This window comes from Anopheles nili, chromosome X (genome assembly GCF_943737925.1).
Source record: "Anopheles nili chromosome X, idAnoNiliSN_F5_01, whole genome shotgun sequence".
NCBI classification, from domain to species: Eukaryota; Metazoa; Arthropoda; class Insecta; order Diptera; family Culicidae; genus Anopheles; species Anopheles nili.
The window spans coordinates 2,144,183-2,163,213 of NC_071293.1; the positions used below are offsets into that span (position 1 = coordinate 2,144,183).

The following is a 19,031-nucleotide window of genomic DNA, read 5'->3' on the forward strand; positions in this document are numbered from 1 at the left end:
TCACCGCCCATTGAAACAGGGGAAGAAAATTATAATTTTTCATAGAAATGGTCCCGTAATGCAGAGCACTATTTTAGTAAGAAGCACGACGAACAGAAGGTTTACTTTACTCACCTGCCAGTGCTTCAATGCATGCATAGCAACAAAAATGTGGTCGTTTCGCGACACTCTAGGTACGTTCAAATCCGGAAATAGGTTAACTTAGGATGTGGGGCCATGTGGAGCCGATCTCAAATGGATCAGAAAATTAAAGCAGCGTACAGTCTGTCATCATCTGCTGTCGTTATCTCGGTCAGGATAATGGAGAGTCAGACGCGTAACCGGTGACCACTGGACCATTGGCAAATCAGCAAAATCTGTTTCCCAAATCCGAGTATAGCTTTCCATCAACAGCCCGCGGGACTGAAAGAAGCACCTTTCTGCTAGGCTCATCAAGCAATGCTATTATCATGCAAACTCTCGCACTTGAATGCCTCGTGGCTCCGATTTGATTTGACTTAGTTTGGTTTTGTTCATTTTTTGGTTGAGACGAGCAATGTTGCCGTAACAGACTGGAGAAGCGCGTTTCATAATTATGTTGGCTACGGACCTTCACGCTTTTGGAAGCCGACGGCAACTATTAAACATCTATCGTTCGGATTGGGCTGACGAGATTTGGTTCAACATCTCCTTCAAAGCAGCATGCCCTAGTTGGGAAGTGCATGACTCGAGCGGATCGGAGGAAAAGGCACTCTTACACACATTTAGGCGAACGCAAGCGATCGAGTAAATTGAAATGAAGAAACAGTACACACACCACTCACAAACAATTGAACACATGCGTACTTTCACGACAAGGACATGTACACCCGTACACAGGCATATTACAAGAGCATAGTTATATAGCAAGGGTTTTTAGCGATATAATCAATGTTTTATCATTCATATGAGCAAGATATAATAAACGAAAAGCAAAAAAACACACGAAAAGCGAAATTAAACCCAGAAGAACAACAGCAACATGAAATAAAGCAAGCAAACAGCGAATGAATTAGCATAATATACATCAGGTATGAAATAAAAGATGAAAAGCGAATCAGCTGCAGGTCACGTGGTGTATGATTTAGAAAGCTGGTTAGTCCGCTAAGCCCGTTCTGCAGCAGTCACCCTCCACCCTCATTATGATGCACTTTTGCTCGCTCAATTGCACCCCTTTCCTAAGGGCCCGATGCACCCGGTGCACAATGATGGCAGTTGGTGGGCGAAATTGTACCAGAATAGTGACGCAAATTGCCCGTACCGAGTTGACGGCTTTCCAGCAAGCCCTTGGGGTGGTTTTTGTCACGCTCTATGGTTGCACCTGAAGACCTCGATGTTTGTTTCGCGCCTGATGCACACGGGTGTCACGCCTCTCGCCTCGAACCTACAACACGTTTGGGTACCCAATGCACCGCCCGTTGCAGTTGCATCCTGAAAGTCAACCAATAGTGTTTGCAAACTGGTTTGCGATGTTGCGCGCATGCCTGCCGATTGCGGTGCTGTTGATGTTGATTCACGTGTCCGGTAGTGAGTGGGTCGAGATCCCACATCTAACACCTTCATCATCGGTCCAGAGGACGTCCATCAGCGCAACGATCAAACCCTTATCATCCGTCAACGTCGGTGGTGGGGACAGTCGCGTGCTGGCCCATTCGCACCTGCTACTTTCACATCTATCCAACGACCGAGAGAGCAGTAGTAGCGACAGCAAGTGGCCAGCCTCAGGTACGTCGGTCCGGTGGCACCGGCCTGTCAGTGACCTGCTAGATTACGAAAAGGCACATGAGAGCTACTCCCAAACAAAGCCCTGGATCACTGGTGGTAAGGACTCAGTGGTCAGTTCCTTCGAGCCGGTTGCGGCAGTTGTGAACGTGTCCAACAAGGTGGAGCCGTGGAGATCTCACGGTGTACACAGTGCGGGAACTCATACAGAAGCGGAAGATGCGGAGGATGAAGAGGAATACGACGAGGACCTTCATGAGGAATCGAACAGGCGGTATCCGATCGTGCAAACCGAGCTACTGCCATTTGGGAACCGTTATGAGGAGGAGTCGATCGAAACCGCACCAGAGGCGCCCATGGACAGGCCAAAAGTTGTGCAGACGTCGATGAATGCGAACCGTTTCGACGATTTTGACGACTACGATGAACGCGGGTCTCCGTGGAAGCAACAAGGACACGTAGCCGATGCGCCAGAAGACGACACACACGAGGAGACCGACGAACCCGAGCAAGAGTACGAAGAAGAGCAGCAGCAGAACGTCACCCCTGTGCAACCGGATCGCACCGGTACGCCGGCTCAGCTTCCCCAGCCGGTAAACGGGTTGGCGGGCTTTCTCGATTTCCTGCGTCGCATGCAGGCGAGCTTTGTGAAACGAACGGCTCACACGATCGGCGACAAGATACGGACACTGACCGACATGCGTGACCAGCTGCTCAGCAGCATCGGTAAGGGCTGCAGACCGGCCACATCCGCCATTTGCGCGTTTTGCTGAATACTGCGTTGCGTTTTTCGTTTTGTAGAGCAACGCATCGCCTCCTTGTGGCTGATGCCGAATGCAGGACGATCAAATCGGAAACGGCGAGTGCGGCGCGGTTGGATGGATCCGCACGCCAGTAACGACGCGATGGACTTCCCCTCGGCAGAGGGCGCCCTGCTTACCATCTCGTTTCTCACGTTTGCCGTGTTCCTGATCAAGCTCGTGCTGCAGGTGATCAACACGATCAAGGCCAAGCACTACACCTACAGCACCTTCACGGCGGCCACGCCCGTTTCTGGGGGGCTGTTGGTGAAGCGGACGAAGCGCCACACCGAGCAGGACTTCCAGGCCATCCTTAACGCCATCGATGGCTACAGGCCCACGTAGCGCGTCCGTATCGAGAACTCGCCAATGCTTCAAAGAAAAAACTCGCTTCATTGAACACACATTTTCTGCTTTATTATTCTTATTGAACTTTACACGATTGGAAAAGGCTGTCGGGCCTAAATTATCGCGAACGTTAGATTCAGTCTCGCATGAATGTTACGATTGATGCCAGCTGCTTCTCAACGTCGTCCTTTTTCTGCTTGATAGGCATGTGTGCTAGCTTCCTGAACACACCGTTGTTGAACCGCGCACCAATCATACGGCCATACGTAATGATATTCGATTTCGTCATTCCGAGCGAACGATGGATCACCTCGATGTCCACCGTGTCGGACGCCTCAAGGACAAACATGAGTGCGAGGTAGTACATCGTCGCCTTATTGCGCGTATACTGCGTCGAGCGCAGTTGCGTGGAGAACTTATCCTGCACACGCTGTAAGAAATGCAGCTGAATAGTGTTGTTCAGCTCGTTTGTGAAGGGTGAAATACTTTCTTTTTTGTGGCCCACCCGAAACGTCGGACTGCACAGCCGCCCCATTACGTCCATGATCAAGCACACACGCACCCGGGCGATGTTGCTCATGGTTAGCTTGTCTGGCGATTGCATGCATTCCTTTACCTTGTTCTGTAGGTAGTCATTGACCATCAGCAACTCCTCGGGGGGCGTTTGCAACAGCTTCTTGGCTGGCTGTTTCAATTTTTGCAATACATCTGGCTTGATTAGGTCCTCGACGCGGTATAGGTCATGCAGCGACGTCGCATTCTTGTTTATCTTGGAAACCATTTCCGATTGAACGTCATCCTGAGCAAGCCCCTCATTGCTATCCATCGCCTCGACGCCAGGTTCTGTCTTTGTAGCTTTGATCATCATCACCTGCGCATCATCGATCGTACGACGCAACTTGTCCTCCATCGTTCTGATATCTAGGGTCTTGTTTTTCATTCGGTTGTACAATCTCTTGCTAGTCTTGGAGCTGTACTTTTGCATCATTTTTTGCATCTTTTTTTCGTCCAATTTCCCGTGGCCAATCTCGTCGGTGCTCGCTTTCGAAGGTTGGTGGTGACAAGTGTGTTGCAGTGAGCACGATTGCACCTCTACCAAGCGCATTTTGCCGGTTTCGCGGTTCCGCCTGGCTATGTATGTTCGCATCAGTTCCGATTTCGGTTGCATCGACTCTGCGCCAATATTGCCAATGTAGCCATAGTACGATAATTCATCAATTGTCACCATCACCATGTTGGCCGGCCCATGCGACATTACTTTCGGGATGCTTCTATCCTGCGCCAGAAATCCTTTCATGTTGTGTTGCCGATGCACCAAGTACGTTGAAAAGTTGTTCACTGAATTAATTGTTGTAAAATAAATTTGGCTTCGATTATGAATTATGGAGATCGGGGGTTCTGTGGGGTCAGAACGTGACAAAACTTACTTAAAACCACAGGGTTCATGGTCGAATCTAGTTTGGAAATTTGAGAAATGCAAGATGACATGGTGCCTCAGATAGCAGTTACAATTATAAATTTCCTTCTACTTATCCCCACACTTTTTTAATAGTGTAATTTACTTAAGCCGCTAGTAATAGTAATTTTAAACAAATCTAATTTTGTAAGTCTGCTAGTGTTGTTTTTATTGATGCAGATTGCTGTTATTTGCCGGATCCACGTGCTGTCAAACTGTCAAATATTTGAAGTCAGAATCTCAAGTTGAGAGCCACGCGGGTTTTCGGGCGATAGCTAGAACAAAACTCAATTAACTTTCGAGTCGAAAATGATACACGCAAGCCAGACGTCCTCGGGTGACAAAGCTCCTGTAAACTTGTGAGCTTTGTAAAAAAAATACCATAACAAAAATGCTTTACGCGAGTTCTGTCGGGCGCAGACGGAATGGGTAAATCGCAAATGATTATCTGGGGTAGTACAACGATTAGCAGAATTTGTTACCAGGATGGACAGCGTAGAAGCACAACTAGACAATATTCTATGCCAAACAACCCACCAATCCGTTGCACTTCGTTGCCAAAATAACCATTTCAGCATTTGTGTTAAAATGTAATACAATTGAAGGGATTGTGTATTTCCATGCTTGTATACTGTATTTCGAACATGATATGTAACATTCAGTAGAAAATATATCTGAATGTTATGATTTTTATAATAACTCAAAGGCAGACCTAAGAACAGCTCACACAGCTGATCGTTTCAAAACAGAGTCCCAGTGCGCGTTCAAATAAGAGATAAAGAGAACGCCGTGCGACACGCATTAGCATCCGGGGGAGAGTAAGCTCATTTTTTGGTGAAGTGAAGAAGAGGCAGTGGAAGCGAGAGCAAAATTGAAACGATTGCTTTGACGGTGAATTTTTCTCGGTTGTGGATGAGAGGGGTAGCGGGAGGTAAAGTGACAGTGAGATCGAAACATTATGCTATGGAAAGCTCTCGTTGGGCCCGGGACACCAAACGTTGCTAAGGAGCCAACATATTTGATGGGAAACAAACGGCAATATTTGATATTTTTATAAACAGAATTGTAATTGACCTTATTGTAGTATTAAAAGAAATAAAAAATGATAAGAAAAGAAGACGACAGGCAATGGATTATTTCCGCGACGTAATTACTCATGGCTTGTATTCAAACAGATTCACTTGATGACACTACCAACTTGGCGTTCGGATTGATAGAATGATTTCAGTTTATATAGACGAATAGCTAGGGTTCACTTATACTTTACAAAACATTTTCAATAGTAAATAGCTTTAATCATTCGTTCAAAAGATTCAGTTCAGTAAATATCAAAAATACGGCTCAGCCGCATATCAACAAGCACATTGTCTATCCTACACCCTACCATATCGTTATGATTGATAATTTCACGCCTAATAGATATCCGTGAAATGTTTTATGGCAACTTGTGGATAATCGCGCTTCCATAGACCTATGCTTAACGGTTCTAAGTCGGAACAGTGGCTAATTTCTAAAAGCCTTAATTTTCGACAACTCATTAAGACTGCCTGCACCGCTTGCCCTGTGATGCGGATGCATCCCATTACATCCAACTGTGTCAGATCTGGACAATGTTCTGCTATAGCAACCATATCAGCATTTTGAACGCTACGAATTCCCGATAGAACAAGTTTCTGTAACCCTGGGCAGTTTTTAACAACGTTTTCCAACACGCCTTCTAAGCTTTCGTCGTGAATGCTCCAGCCTAAATCGAGCTCCTGCAACTTAGTGCAGTTCTTAAGCGCTAACAAACCAGCAGTATGTAAAGTTTGCGTTTTCCACGTATTCAAACTCACCAAATCAAGATTGTGAACCGATATGACCATTGCAATTTCCTGCATATTAATTTCTTCGCAGCAAGATGCGTTCAAATGCTGCATGCATGGATTTGCTCGCAATATACATACTAGAGTTTTTGTTGACATATCAGAACGGGCTATGTCTAAGCGCACAAGATGCTGAAAGAAGCCATCTCGTAAATGATTGGTGAAGCTTGCATTTCGAATGCTTAGCTCTCGTAAATTACGACAGTGGGTGCTCAAACATCGAAAACTATTTTCAGCTATAAACGTTGAGTTGAGCCTTAGATTCGTCAGCTCAGATCCATGGATTCTCAAAAAACTGTAATAGAAAAGTATTCGACAATATATTAATGTGACTAATTATTGTGTCGCTTCCTCCACCATTTCACATAATGCGTTTGCTCACCTAGAAACGTCATCGTCCTTTAGGAAACCAAACATGCCGCACCAGGAAAGATCCAACTTGCGAATTTGAGAACAGCGATCCGATAACCATGCAATCATTTCCGAGTTTACTTCCATCCAATAAGGTCTAAAATTTACTTCACGGTACAGATGACTATCCTGAACCACGTCTCGAAATTTCTTGCAAACTTTTTCTGCCGTGCGGAGTGACAGTAAATCAAGGTTTGAAAATATATTAAACAAAATCTCATACGGAAATTCGCACACATTCAGCACGTTCTCTGGTGTGTCAATTTCCTTTCCTAGTGTTTTTGTTTCGGTGGTTGAAGTTGATTGTCGGCAGAATTGATTATCGTCCGTTGGATATATCGAGCCGGTCAACATTACTCCATCTAATCCCGGCAGGTAATCGAGATGACGCGTGCTAAATTCAATCCGTAGCACGCGAGTCCGCTCATCCATTGGACGTATCAACGGATGAAATAAACGAGATTTTCCATCCCCAATTTGTTGGAAGGCTTTTTGCTTCTGCAATCGATCGACCTCTACGTTCCACAACAAAATCCATTTGCGACTGAAGGTGAAAGCCCATATGCGTTGTATAGCACCTGGATGGAATGTTTCGAAAATGTCCAAAGCTGTCGGATAGACGACATTTTCAAAGCTCAACACTACGAAATCGTCAATTGGTGGGTCATCTTCAAGCGAGATATTTTTGCATCCAAATTCAGGACTAAAGGAAGGCACCTCACGCCACCAATTACCGTAGGTAGTCTAAGTATCCGATGGGCAATCGCAATTCACAATGCGCCAAACAGTTGAAATGGTAACGATTTAAGAGATAATATATTAGCATACATCGAACATGTAATGCCATAAGCGATACTTACTAAAAGATACGTATCCTGATAATCACCATAGTTGGGAAAGTTTCTTGGTTGACCGGTAAAATTCACTGCCGCATAGGATATGCTCATAGTTGAACCATATTGATTGCTGGCATGGATTATGTTGCCCCCGTACTGTTTCAACTCATCTGCAACGCTTGCTCGTTGACTTAGTGATGATAATTTGCGCAATGCCAGCATATCGAGTAAGGTGTCGGAACCCAAAACATAATCTGCAAAAGAATGCTGATTGGTGTCCATTACGCTTGATTGGTGGCCTCGTTACGCTTGATGAACCTTTAAAATCAAACATAAAGCTGATAAAAACAAAATGGTTAGCCAAATAAACAATAAACTAAGAAAAATAGTCTAACATAACATTCGATGGCTTCAATGTAATCAACGAGCGAGATAATTCAATTAGAGATTTACAAATAATACCTTATGGAAGAACGTACACATTTGTTTAGGCGACCGGTTCAATAGTTCTCCATTCCAATCGTTGAGTTTGATAATTGCGCCCTAATCAATTGCTGCAGCGATGATCGTTTTTTCGCCTTATTTTATCACACGAATCGGCCTACTTATGTTCGAAATACACAAAGCAAAAGCACATACAAATTCCTATGCACGTCCGTACATGTCATTTGTCGGATAGGACTGTCCTTTCTCAACAAACAGCTCAGCTGACATTCAGCTGACTTTTGGCTGACTTTCTCATATTTATCATAAATGTAAGTAGGCGAGTGCGGTCGCTATGTTGACAGCGTTCACGGTGCAAAATAATACTCTTACTTATTTATTGATAATTTGCTTCGCAGAAGAAGAAGAAGAAGAAGATAATTTGCAGCCGTACAAATGCTTGCGCGAGAGGAGACATCGATCACATGGCACAAACACGTTTTCTTCAAAACGCAGTTGATGCTTAACGATAATTAAGCAAACTGCTTCAAAATTTTTCAAATATCAATAATAACGAAATTTTCATTTGACTAAGATTGCAAAAGTATCGGCTACACAACAACTGATATGCTTTTCATGTATCTAGAGTTGTTTCTCGCAATATTGAAAATAGTTACTTTCTTTCAAGAGGATTACTGAAAAACTGAAGTTGAAGGTTTAGCTTAATGCAGATATAAATGAGACGGAATACTTGAAATTTGTTTTTAGTGTTTATTCTACAACTTTTTATAAAATTGGAATATGGCTATGCCGTGCTAGGCTCGAATGAAAACTTGGTCTTGGTTGAGGGATGGTGCTGGAAACAGCGCTCGAGTTCAAAAACTTACTAATATTTCGTACAAAACATTCGTTCTATCACTTGTTTGCATATCTCCATTATTCAATCCATACATCATTTGCAATATAAATATTACCCTGTGATTGTGCTCTCAATTAAAACAATACAACGGTAGGAAATGCACTGAGACAATTCATGGATAAACCATGATAACAATTCTAATTCTACTTCCAAGTCTACGTTGATCCATTATCGTTTGTGAGTTTTGGAGTATCGCTCGCTATCAGCCAGGCGAGGTGCTTAGTATTGCTTAGGTACGGCATTAGCGTCCAGACCAACTTTATGCATCTCTACTGCCAGCGAAAAAAGATAGTCGTAGCATTCAGCCCTAGAGAATAAAAATTAGATAATTATTTATTTTATTATTATAACAAAACTGATCAATACAAAAATTACACAATCAATACTATCAGTCACACTTACATTGTCTTTGCTTTTTGCCAGTTTTGACCCCACACGTAAACGCCATGGCGGCGTACAAGTATGGCACAAGTGCCCGGATATTCTTTTAGTGCATTTGCCATCGACTCTTCCAGATCTTTCTCAAACAGTGTGTTTTCTATGATAGGCACCACCAATTCTTCGTCGTACATAAGATTACGATTTAATTCGTAATCATAAATACCCTGAAATATAAGGAGAACCATTCAGTACCAACAATTAAAACTTTTTTCCACCTATTAATTTTACCTTAATCATTTCCAAATGAGTGCAACGAAATTCTTTTCCGGGCCAAAGTAATGTTGCCATTACTGCCGCAGGACTATGCGTGTGGATAACAGCTCCTGCATTGCGCTCTTTATACGCCAGCATAAACAAAGGTGTACATTGGCTTTTTGTTAACCTAAAAGATAAATATGCTATAATTGCTGTTGATTGCGTGAGTTTGTACATTTTCTGGGTTATCTAATACTTTTTATAATCCGGTGGAGTTTGTAAATCATCTCCTTCAATATTTTGTATAAAGAGATCATCGGGTTGAATTCGTTCCTTCTGGACACCGGACGGCGCGATGTAGATTTCATCGCTTGAATTAAACAAGGATAAGAATGGCGGTTGTGAGCGGTTGAAATCTCAAGCAAGCGTTATTGAAAGCTATCATCGTGTGTATCAAGTGCATCGTCGTATCACAGCGAAACAATAATACAAACTCGAGTTTGATGCTAATGCCACCGCCAGTGCCAGTCACCCATCCAAGATTGTAAAATTGCTTGCAAAGTTCCGGTATCAGCTTTCGAGGATGTTCCTGTGTATGAGTAATAGTATTGAAAATCGCAACGCTGCATCGAATAGATAGAAGCTCGGATAAAATTACCTTATTGATTACATTATCATAAATCTAAACGAGCGAGGAGAATAACCGGCAATACAACAGAGGCAAATTAAGAAAAGAAAATTTACATTCATTACCAAGGATATTCGCAATTTTGTTTTTAGGGTGATTGGGGAGGGGGAAGGGGTGGCGGTGTTCGGAAATATATAAGAAGTTAGGGAAAAAGTTACGTGTGTGCTCGTTCATTTCTATAGCTCCTTGTGTTATCCACATGCAAACTGATGTAAAGATTGGAATTCTAAATCTCCTACACACAATTAATGCACAAGGGTGCGTGTATTTTTTTCAAATTTTCGACGAATGTTCATCGAATTGAACATGAATTAAATTTCACATATATTTCCCTGCCGCTCCCTACTTCTACCTTTTCCGTCTTTCTCTTATTCCCTTCCTGTGCTTTACTGCACTACATCTTAAACTGAAAATAAATTCTTACTAAACTAAGGAGCTTTCTTCCCTATAAGGATGAGCTTTCACAATATCACCTATCCGAACCATTTAAATATTACTGCCCGAGACTTTTTCTTCCCTTGTCTACCCCAATCCACTTTTGGATCAAACTACCCTTTGAATTGTGACGTTATTTTATAGTTATAACACAATTTCTGATCTTTCTTTTCTGATCTGATTGAACCACCATCCTCTATTTCACCACCATTCCACCCATCCATTATCTATATGTTATGGAACAAAATCGAAGAAATTTAATTATCATTATCTTATCATCATCCTCTATACTTTCGCGCCTTTACCTCTTTGTAATGTTAAACATAGGTCCTTTTGTAGTAAAATTTGATATATAAAAAAGCATTTTTTACCTCTTATTAACACGTCTCTCCCCATATTTTGCCGAGAGCCACAACAAGCATCGTCCGGCCAAAGATTTTGTTCACGTTCGCAAGAAATTGTACTTGTCGAAACGCTCCTCCTTCATATACCCTCTTAACCACCTTTCCTGATTTCCTTTGCATAAAAATCTCTGCCAAACTACCACGTGCCTATCATTTATTGATTTCTCTAGATCCTTACATCACCTCAAAAATCGATCGATCCTTAGAATATTACAGATTGTTATTTTGTTCTCTGCAGAATGTATATTTTAAATGGAAATAATATTTGGTTTTACAGTTTTGAAGCTGTGTCCGAATTACATTCTGTTTTTTGTTTAAATCAAACAGATGACTGTGTGGTATTATCTTGTGATTTGCATATCAACCAAAAATCGTAGGATCATCCGAAAGAGTATTTCTATGTTATCTGAAATTTAGTATACTCAAATATCACTGCTAGCAAACACACCACACTCAGGAGATTACACAAAAATTGAAAAAGTAAAAAGACGTCTATTTTCTTAAAAAATCTATTTGTTTTTTGTTAACCACAATAAGAAATAGCAATATTAGAATAAGCTTTGAACGTACCTCAGACAAATCTTGATAAATTGATGACCTTCCTGAAGCCATGCTTGTTAATTTCTGAGATAAGGACGCACACTACCCTTGATTGGCAAGAATGGAAATAATCGAACGATTTAGTGAGTTCGGAATTCGTTTCGTGCGACAGCCGTCTTCTCACAGGACGAATAAATCAAGCAGCGTTTACACAACACTGCTTCCTGTCAAAACAAAAGATGGTACATTGCAGAATAAAATGATGATTTTTTTTCGAACAAACGCAATTACAATTTTTGTTCTCTAGTCTATCATTCTCTAGTCTTTAAATTGATTATTTTTATTATTATTGAATGATATTTACGTGTGAATATATGCGATTATTCATTCATGATTATGGTTGAGAGACGTCGCTGGCAACATAACATGTTTACATTCATACAGGGATGTTGAGCTGCACTGCGGCCTGGTTGAATAAATGTAACTTTATGTCAGCACAAACTTAAACGTCATTAGCTGCGGGCTAAATGTCGTTCCATCATCAAAGATTTATTATACATACCGGAGAATACATCTTGAAGCAGTATATCTTTGAACGCGTTTTTATTTGAGTGTGAAGCCGTTTCTTTCCGCCTGACTGTTTGTGCCTTTGGTCTTCATTCTGGTTAGGTGGATTGCATAAACTTTCAACTAAATGCTACAATCAACAACATTGCAAAACACCCACTTTCAATCCGAATAATTTGTGGTCAGTGCCAAAACAAATACTATCAAATTTTGCAACAATCATCTTCCAACCGCACAAAAATGGAGCACACAGATCAAGAAACGGCAAATAATTCACTTCCAGATGATATAGAACAAAATTTCCTAACCCAATTCAGTTGTGAGTAGTAATATTGGCATTAAACATGAAAAGAATTTTGCAACAAACTAATTCTGTTTTATTCATTTATTTTTTGTAGCTATGGTCACTACGGATAAGGAAGAATTAATCAACCAGTTTCAGACTATTGGAGAAAATGTGAACTTAACAACCGCCACTTTTTTCTTGGACATGAGTAATTGGTAAGCCCCTTTTGACACCAAAACGATCAAATACGATCTCTCAATAATGTTTTATTTTGCGTATTAAAACACATATAACAGGAATCTGCAAGCAGCAGTAGGATGTTATTTTGATTTTATGGGTCAAAATCGACATCCCTCAATGCGACTTGTAAATGACATTACGGTTGGACGAGGTGAAAAAATCACACCAAATACAGCGCAAGTATTAAAGCATAGCTCGGTAGCGTTACTCTGGTTATTATTTAATTGTATCCTTTCTCTTCCCTGCTTCTTACAACAGGATCAAATTAACCTGGCTGTTACAAAACAATGGTGATATTGCTTGGCCGAGTGGCACCTATGTGAGCGTTCAACGGAACGAAAATACAACTCGACAAAATGCACCCTTGTCTTACGAAGATTTAAAATTTTACGTGCCTGCCGTCCTGCCCAATGACACGTTTCCCGTGTCTGTGCAACTAGTGAGCCCCCCAGTAGAAGGGCCTTTCGAAACTGTGTGGTCCATTTTTACTCCGGGAGGCAACAGTTTTGGAGGTATTGTATACCATATTAATTTCGACCTATGATTTTTTATCGATATAAATGTAATTAGTAGTAGTAATGAGTATTGTTTGAAGAATGCCTATTAGTTTTATTACACACATTTTTGTCCTCATGCACTTGTATACTATTCTTTTTTACAGAGAATATAATATCAAGACTTGAAGTTAGTTTAGATGGAACGATGGCCGTAACTCAACAATTTTCTGAGCTTGAAACAAATTCCAGTATCGCCGATAGCACCGTGGGAAATTTGACAGATTCACAGGTATGTTGCGTATAAAATTGTATCTGCAATTGCAGTTAAAAGTAATTAGATGTTATGAAATTTGTTTCTTTCAGGCTAATGAAGACAATGAAATGTGTTGACGGCAGAAATTGTTCTGAGCAGCTGGATTGGATGACTATATAACTGTACTTGTATTTTTTTGAAAGCAAACAACTATCGGTTTGATATTTTTTATATAGCTTCATTCATTTTGCATGGGCTAATGTTAATGTAATTTATTGATTCGTTTTTTTGTTCTTCTTTACCAGTTTGTTCAAATTACTTTGCTCAAATCAAAATCCAAAATTTCTTACCATTAGTTTGTTATCCATTATAAACAAAAATCTCCAGTTTTTCTAAACACTCTGATTTTAGTCGAAGATATGCCGTATATAACGATATGCCCTCACGGCGATAAATGATGCATTTGATCTTGATTTTAGATTCACACATCATTGGTTAGGGACAAAAGTCATTGAGAAACTTAAACCATTGGGCCAATTGTTCAATTTGAACCCGGCCAAAGTAATAAATTCTTCTTCCTTACTGGCCCGCTCACAATTGAGCACGTCGTAATGACATGGCCTACCTTGCTATGGGTGGTAGCCAAGGCGTTCATGACTTTTAATTACTCGTAGCTGGATAGTCAGTCCTGCGTACGGGGGAGAACTCAGACGAGATTCGATCCCGATTCTATCGTGTGTTTATGCCGCACGCTAACGCTTCGGCTATCGAGCTCCCTAAAGTAATAAATTCTATCCATCAGATAACAAAGGCCAATAAATTAATTATTTACCCTGCAATAAATTAGTTGAAGCAACTTGTTTTTTGTATTGCATCTTGGTTATTGGTCTTGATTATTTACATAAACAACTCGTACAGAATAATGCTTCTTATGCTTTGAATCGATTTGAACCAAATGAAACATCATTTACTGATTAATTAGTCTATTTTTGTAATTGTTAACCCGCAAAAACATTTATTAAAATACGTTGTTACGATAAAAATTGTATAGAAGCTATATCGTTATAGCACTTATGTAGTAAGATTGATTTTAATGGACTGATTTTTTTTTCATTTAAACACCCATGTATAATATAAATTGAATCCATCAATCTTACAGGTTTTTAGCAGTCAACATTAACAATTCACAATTTGGTGAACTCATATCTAAATATAACAGGAATTATTCGAATATTACTTGACGAATTAGTTGCATGGGCCATCTTAAAAATTTGTTCAGTATGTACTAATCAAAAATAGCCCCTTATTCAAAAAATCGGTTTCTTCTCATTTATTTTTTTTATTATTTACATAATGTTAATGGTATCATCTTACGTGCTTTATTTGGCCTCCATTCAATTGATGGGTTCCAAAATAGAAAGAGAAATTTCACAAGCGACAATTGTACATTGAACCATGGCAATCTTGCACTCGTTATGAAATCAACTACACAATTTGAGCCTATTTTGTACATATTTTCATATTTTTGTTTTAGCAAATAGAATGCTGAAATTTGCTTTCATAGCTATATAAGTTTAAAATATGCTTTAAATGAGACTCAACTAGACGGAGTGTGTTGAAAGGCTGATTAAAAAGTGGCAGCTTACAGATGTGAGATTGTCTTAATGCAATATCAAAATAATAGTGTTCATGCATGTTTGAATGTTAGCTTTTGAAAAAATGTGATCTTTTCGCTGTAAGCAGGGAAAGATATTTTACATTTGTTTTACCCATCCTTTCTTGAAGCTCTATTCAAAAAATTATCAATGTTTCTTTCAATTTTACAATTCTTCTATTAATTTTTATAAATATTGGGAATATTCCTACCGTCATGAATGACGGAACATGATTAGCATATACGAGTACATCCCCTTCAGAGTTGATACATGTTAATACACCAAATTCAGTTAGAACGTTTGGTTAGTCATTTCGAAAGCGATGAACAACATCAACAGCGAGCACAGGGAAATTATATAGTTGATTAAGATAAGCTCGAAAAGCTTCTGAAATTAATTAAAGTTATGCGGATTAGTTAGGGAGCATATTTGGAAAAGTAGATTTTTTTGCTCGAAATGCGTATTAGAATGAGTAAAAATACTTGGTAAAAGTTTGAATTGCCTCAGGGTTTGCATAAATTACCACTGTGCCTCTCAGTTCCAAAAATTCGTAAAATATCTTTTTTAACCGTAACATCCGAAGTTTTACGTCTATCAATGGAACACGACCAACAAGAAGTGTTTGTAAATAGATCTTAGATTTGAATTTGGTCATGAGCCTAGACTAACAGAATACCATCAAAAGTTTCTCTTATTGAGAAACTTCAATAGGATATGTAACACATAACTAGATGTAAACGTTGTAAAAAAACGAAAATAAATGCTAGTAAATGGTTTTATATTTAAAATTACTGTATTATTTTTCTATTATTTCTCATTCATGATTACCAATTTTCACAATATACTTTTATGCTTCCACCCAAAAATGAATAACTTTAAGTTAAATTGTGATATTAATCATTCCTGGGGCAAATGTAACTATCCGAGCAGATCTTTAGCTTTTCATCAAACAACGTATTGCTCGGACAATTTAAGGGTATTTCTACAATCTCGCCGGATGTTAATTTTGCACAAAACAGGTAGGTTTTACAGTCGTTTGCTGCGTAGTTAGCTAATCTCCCACCCGTCGTATCACATCTGCCTTGTACTTCTGTCGTCGTAGTGACTGGTGTTGTTAATTCCGTAGAGGCTGGTGTGCATTCATATTCATTTGCCGATACACATTTATGTTCTTGTTCTACGAATATTGTTGCTGGAGGACAGCTCAGTTCAACGAAAATTAAGTTCATTTTTCCATCGTACACGCAAAGGTAGTACGATTTACAATAGATCGAATCAGGATTGGAATATCTACCGGTTTGAGGACATACAAAAGGTGTGGGCGTTGGAATCACAATAGTTGAAGTTATTACCTGTGTGGATGAAGGGGTGGAAGCCGTTGAAAACTCAATCCCACAAGAAAATAATTCTTTGGAAACGCACATGTACATGGTTTCCGAAAAAATTGCATTGTAAGGACAGAAAAATTTAACTGGTGTCAAGGTTCCATAACTATTTGTAATACACAGTAAGTATGATTCACATTCTACTGCTCTTGGATCTGGGTACCGCCCTTGGTCGGGACACTCAAACTCAAAAGAATTGGTAGATGTTCCGATTGGCAAGAGCGTTGTGGTACCGTCAACGCTACCGGACTCAGAGGTCTTAGGTGTTTCTGATGTTTCCTGCGTGCTCGTAGTTGACTCGATTGTTTGCGAATGCGTAGGTGATACTCCAGGAGTAGTTGGTACACCTGGAGTAGTAAGTGGTATGTCTGTTGGCGTAGGCGAGTTTGTTTCAGCTCCAGGAGTAGTAAGAGGTATTTCTGATGTTTCCTGCGTGCTCGTGGTTAACTCGATTGTTTGCGAATGCGTAGGTGATACTCCAGGAGTAGTTGGTACACCTGGAGTAGTAAGTGGTATGTCTGTTGGCGTAGGCGAGTTTGTTTCAGCTCCAGGAGTAGTAAGAGGTATTTCTGATGTTTCCTGCGTGCTCGTGGTTAACTCGATTGTTTGCGAATGCGTAGGTGATACTCCAGGAGTAGTTGGTACACCTGGAGTAGTAAGTGGTATGTCTGTTGGCGTAGGCGAGTTTGTCTCAGCTCCAGGAGTAGTAAGAGGTATTTCTGATGTTTTCTGCGTGCTCGTTGTTAACTCGATTGTTTGCGAATGCGTAGGTGATACTCCAGGAGTAGTTGGTACACCTGGAGTAGTAAGTGGTATGTCTGTTGGCGTAGGCGAGTTTGTCTCAGCTTCAGGAGTAGTAAGAGGTATTTCTGATGTTTCCTGCGTGCTCGTGGTTGACTCGATTGTTGATGAATACGCAGGGGTTGTTGTAGGGATTGTTGGCACACCTGGAGTAGTAAGTGGTATATCTGTTGGCGTAGGCGAGTTTGTTTCAGCTCCAGGAGTAGTAAGAGGTATTTCTGATGTTTCCTGCGTGCTCGTGGTTGACTCGATTGATTGCGAATGCGTTGGCGTTACTCCAGGGGTAGTTGGTACACCTGGAGTAGTAAGAGGTATATTTGTTGGCGTAGGTGAGTTTGTTCCGGATCCAGGAGTAGTAAGAGGTATTTCTGATGTTTCCGTCTGATGCGTGCTCGTCGTTGAGGTACCAGGAGTGGTAAGCGGTGAATCCGAAGTACTATCGTTGTTGCTTGATGTCATTTCAGTTGTAGTGGGTTCTGTGGATGTGGTTTGCTTAGGGCAAGTGTATAAAGCAGTTGATACACATTTCAACTCTATCGCAGAAAATATCGTAGATGATGGACATGAAGTGATCATTGGTACAAGTTGATCATTTCCTTGCATTATACACAGAAAATATGTTTTACAATCCAAGGATTGTTCATTAACGAATCGTCCTAAACTAGGACAAACAAAAGGTGGTACCACTGGAGTGGTCGTTGACTGAACATTGGATGTTGTAGTTGTTTTCTCATTAGGACATATGTATAATGAAGAATCCACACATCTCGATTCATCGGGCGAAAATACAGTGGACAATGGACAACTTGTGAGATATTCTATAAAAGATCCATCCGTGTTTTCTAAACACAAGAAGTATGTTTTACAATCCGTGGAAGCGAAGTTCGGAAAACTACCAGTACTTGTGCATCGAAGCTCAGAGTTTACTGTTTGAACTGTATTAGATTCGCGGGCACCCAAATTCGATTCTGTTGGAGCTATTTGGAATGAAGCATTTTGACATAAATAGGCTGGTCCTTCCACACATTTCGCAAGCTCTCGTGAAAAAATTGTTGCACCGGGACATTGCGCCAGCAGTGGAACTAACTGGCCGCTCTCGGAATTCATTGTGCATAAGTAATATGAAGTGCACGACTCGGACGCATCGTTTGGTATTCGTCCTACTGATTCGCAAACAACACTCTCCGGTACTGATACTGATTTGCCGGAACTCTGTTGCTGAAGGCTATTCTCTGTTAATGTCTGCAGTATTATAAACACAGCACCAAACACTTTGTTCATCATTTCGTTTTTCCTACTTCCTCACAACCTACTCTTTTGAAGACTGTTTGTGATTCCTTGCTCACCTTGTTACTACTGAACTTCGATGGAGATGTCTGATGTAGTTTTATAGGGAGATTCCATCTTTATCGCTAGTACCATAAACCGGAAGAATTCGAGAACCCCTACAGACTCGAATTTGTCTGCCCACAATGCCGTTAGCAATGTTTCACCTGATAAACAAGCCATAAAATGACTCTTTCTGTTAAAATAGCAACAACGATAGCGCGTTCGTTTCATGGCTGAAACCAGCAGAAAGAACCACAAGTGTGGAGGCGTACCAGAAACTCAGCGTCAGTAATCTTTTTCCAGGTATTTTTCTAACCGAGAACCATGTGGCACATGGCGAGCATCAAGCAGGTTGTATCATCATATGTGATGCAGCTTTAGCGCTTGGTCGCATCACTCAAAGATGGGGGCCCAGAATCAGTCGCTAATGATGCGCACGAAAGTAGTTATTCACGCGAGTGTGAGCTTATCAGCTTATTGGTAAATTGTAATGCAAGATATAAAGATTGTCTAGTAT

General features: G+C 40.6%; 6 protein-coding genes across 7 annotated transcripts; 2 read left to right on the top strand and 4 right to left on the bottom strand.

Moving 5' to 3' along the window:
- The first annotated feature begins 1,487 nt into the window (after positions 1-1,487).
- On the top strand, positions 1,488-2,885 carry LOC128728404 (uncharacterized). Its single transcript, XM_053822027.1, has 2 exons — positions 1,488-2,466; positions 2,542-2,885. The coding sequence occupies exons 1-2, from the start codon at positions 1,488-1,490 to the stop codon at positions 2,883-2,885; spliced, it is 1,323 nt and encodes a 440-aa protein (XP_053678002.1).
- Positions 2,886-3,024: 139 nt separating this feature from the next.
- Positions 3,025-4,376, bottom strand: LOC128728406 (uncharacterized). Its single transcript, XM_053822030.1, has 2 exons — positions 4,316-4,376; positions 3,025-4,226 (listed from the first exon to the last, which is right to left on the bottom strand). The coding sequence occupies exons 1-2, from the start codon at positions 4,374-4,376 to the stop codon at positions 3,025-3,027; spliced, it is 1,263 nt and encodes a 420-aa protein (XP_053678005.1).
- A 1,223-nt stretch (positions 4,377-5,599) lies between these two features.
- LOC128728408 (F-box/LRR-repeat protein 4) lies at positions 5,600-7,678 on the bottom strand. Its single transcript, XM_053822031.1, has 3 exons — positions 7,481-7,678; positions 6,592-7,364; positions 5,600-6,504 (listed from the first exon to the last, which is right to left on the bottom strand). The coding sequence occupies exons 1-3, from the start codon at positions 7,676-7,678 to the stop codon at positions 5,757-5,759; spliced, it is 1,719 nt and encodes a 572-aa protein (XP_053678006.1). The 3' UTR covers positions 5,600-5,756.
- Positions 7,679-8,663: 985 nt separating this feature from the next.
- LOC128728736 (probable methylthioribulose-1-phosphate dehydratase) lies at positions 8,664-11,573 on the bottom strand. 2 transcript variants are annotated; one of them, XM_053822378.1, is made up of 7 exons: positions 11,532-11,573; positions 10,093-10,116; positions 9,929-10,023; positions 9,691-9,804; positions 9,468-9,621; positions 9,201-9,403; positions 8,664-9,105 (listed from the first exon to the last, which is right to left on the bottom strand). In XM_053822378.1, exons 1-7 carry the CDS (start codon positions 11,571-11,573, stop codon positions 9,018-9,020), a joined length of 720 nt encoding a protein of 239 aa, XP_053678353.1. In that variant the 3' UTR covers positions 8,664-9,017. The 2 variants fall into 2 exon arrangements, with proteins under 2 accessions (XP_053678353.1, XP_053678354.1); XM_053822379.1 differs by lacking the exon at positions 10,093-10,116.
- Positions 11,574-12,308: 735 nt separating this feature from the next.
- On the top strand, positions 12,309-13,542 carry LOC128729098 (protein ILRUN). The gene is made up of 6 exons (XM_053822749.1): positions 12,309-12,387; positions 12,467-12,569; positions 12,651-12,770; positions 12,853-13,106; positions 13,256-13,380; positions 13,455-13,542. The coding sequence occupies exons 1-6, from the start codon at positions 12,309-12,311 to the stop codon at positions 13,479-13,481; spliced, it is 708 nt and encodes a 235-aa protein (XP_053678724.1). The 3' UTR covers positions 13,482-13,542.
- Positions 13,543-15,769: 2,227 nt separating this feature from the next.
- Positions 15,770-18,469, bottom strand: LOC128728410 (mucin-5AC-like). Its single transcript, XM_053822033.1, has one exon. The coding sequence runs from the start codon at positions 18,467-18,469 to the stop codon at positions 15,893-15,895; it is 2,577 nt and encodes an 858-aa protein (XP_053678008.1). The 3' UTR covers positions 15,770-15,892.
- Positions 18,470-19,031: the final 562 nt, after the last annotated feature.

Excerpts from the sequence above, each read along its gene's own strand:
- LOC128728404 (XM_053822027.1), top strand. The coding sequence starts at position 1,488 with ATGTTGCGCGCATGCCTGCCGATTGCGGTGCTGTTGATGTTGATTCAC. Across the intron at positions 2,467-2,541 it reads CCAGCTGCTCAGCAGCATCG|AGCAACGCATCGCCTCCTTG; the intron begins GTAAGGGCTGCA and ends TTCGTTTTGTAG.
- LOC128728406 (XM_053822030.1), bottom strand. The coding sequence starts at position 4,376 with ATGTCATCTTGCATTTCTCAAATTTCCAAACTAGATTCGACCATGAAC. Across the intron at positions 4,227-4,315 it reads CATGAACCCTGTGGTTTTAA|TGAACAACTTTTCAACGTAC; the intron begins GTAAGTTTTGTC and ends CAATTAATTCAG.
- LOC128728736 (XM_053822378.1), bottom strand. The coding sequence starts at position 11,573 with ATGGCTTCAGGAAGGTCATCAATTTATCAAGATTTGTCTGAG. Across the intron at positions 9,622-9,690 it reads ACTCCACCGGATTATAAAAA|GTTAACAAAAAGCCAATGTA; the intron begins GTATTAGATAAC and ends TTTATCTTTTAG. Across the intron at positions 9,404-9,467 it reads CTCATTTGGAAATGATTAAG|GGTATTTATGATTACGAATT; the intron begins GTAAAATTAATA and ends CTTATATTTCAG.
- LOC128728408 (XM_053822031.1), bottom strand. The coding sequence starts at position 7,678 with ATGCTGGCATTGCGCAAATTATCATCACTAAGTCAACGAGCAAGCGTT. Across the intron at positions 7,365-7,480 it reads ATCAGGATACGTATCTTTTA|ACTACCTACGGTAATTGGTG; the intron begins GTAAGTATCGCT and ends TCGGATACTTAG. Across the intron at positions 6,505-6,591 it reads AAGGACGATGACGTTTCTAG|TTTTTTGAGAATCCATGGAT; the intron begins GTGAGCAAACGC and ends TTTCTATTACAG.
- LOC128729098 (XM_053822749.1), top strand. The coding sequence starts at position 12,309 with ATGGAGCACACAGATCAAGAAACGGCAAATAATTCACTTCCAGATGAT. Across the intron at positions 12,771-12,852 it reads AAAATCACACCAAATACAGC|GATCAAATTAACCTGGCTGT; the intron begins GCAAGTATTAAA and ends TTCTTACAACAG. Across the intron at positions 13,107-13,255 it reads GGGAGGCAACAGTTTTGGAG|AGAATATAATATCAAGACTT; the intron begins GTATTGTATACC and ends TCTTTTTTACAG.
- LOC128728410 (XM_053822033.1), bottom strand. The coding sequence starts at position 18,469 with ATGATGAACAAAGTGTTTGGTGCTGTGTTTATAATACTGCAGACATTA.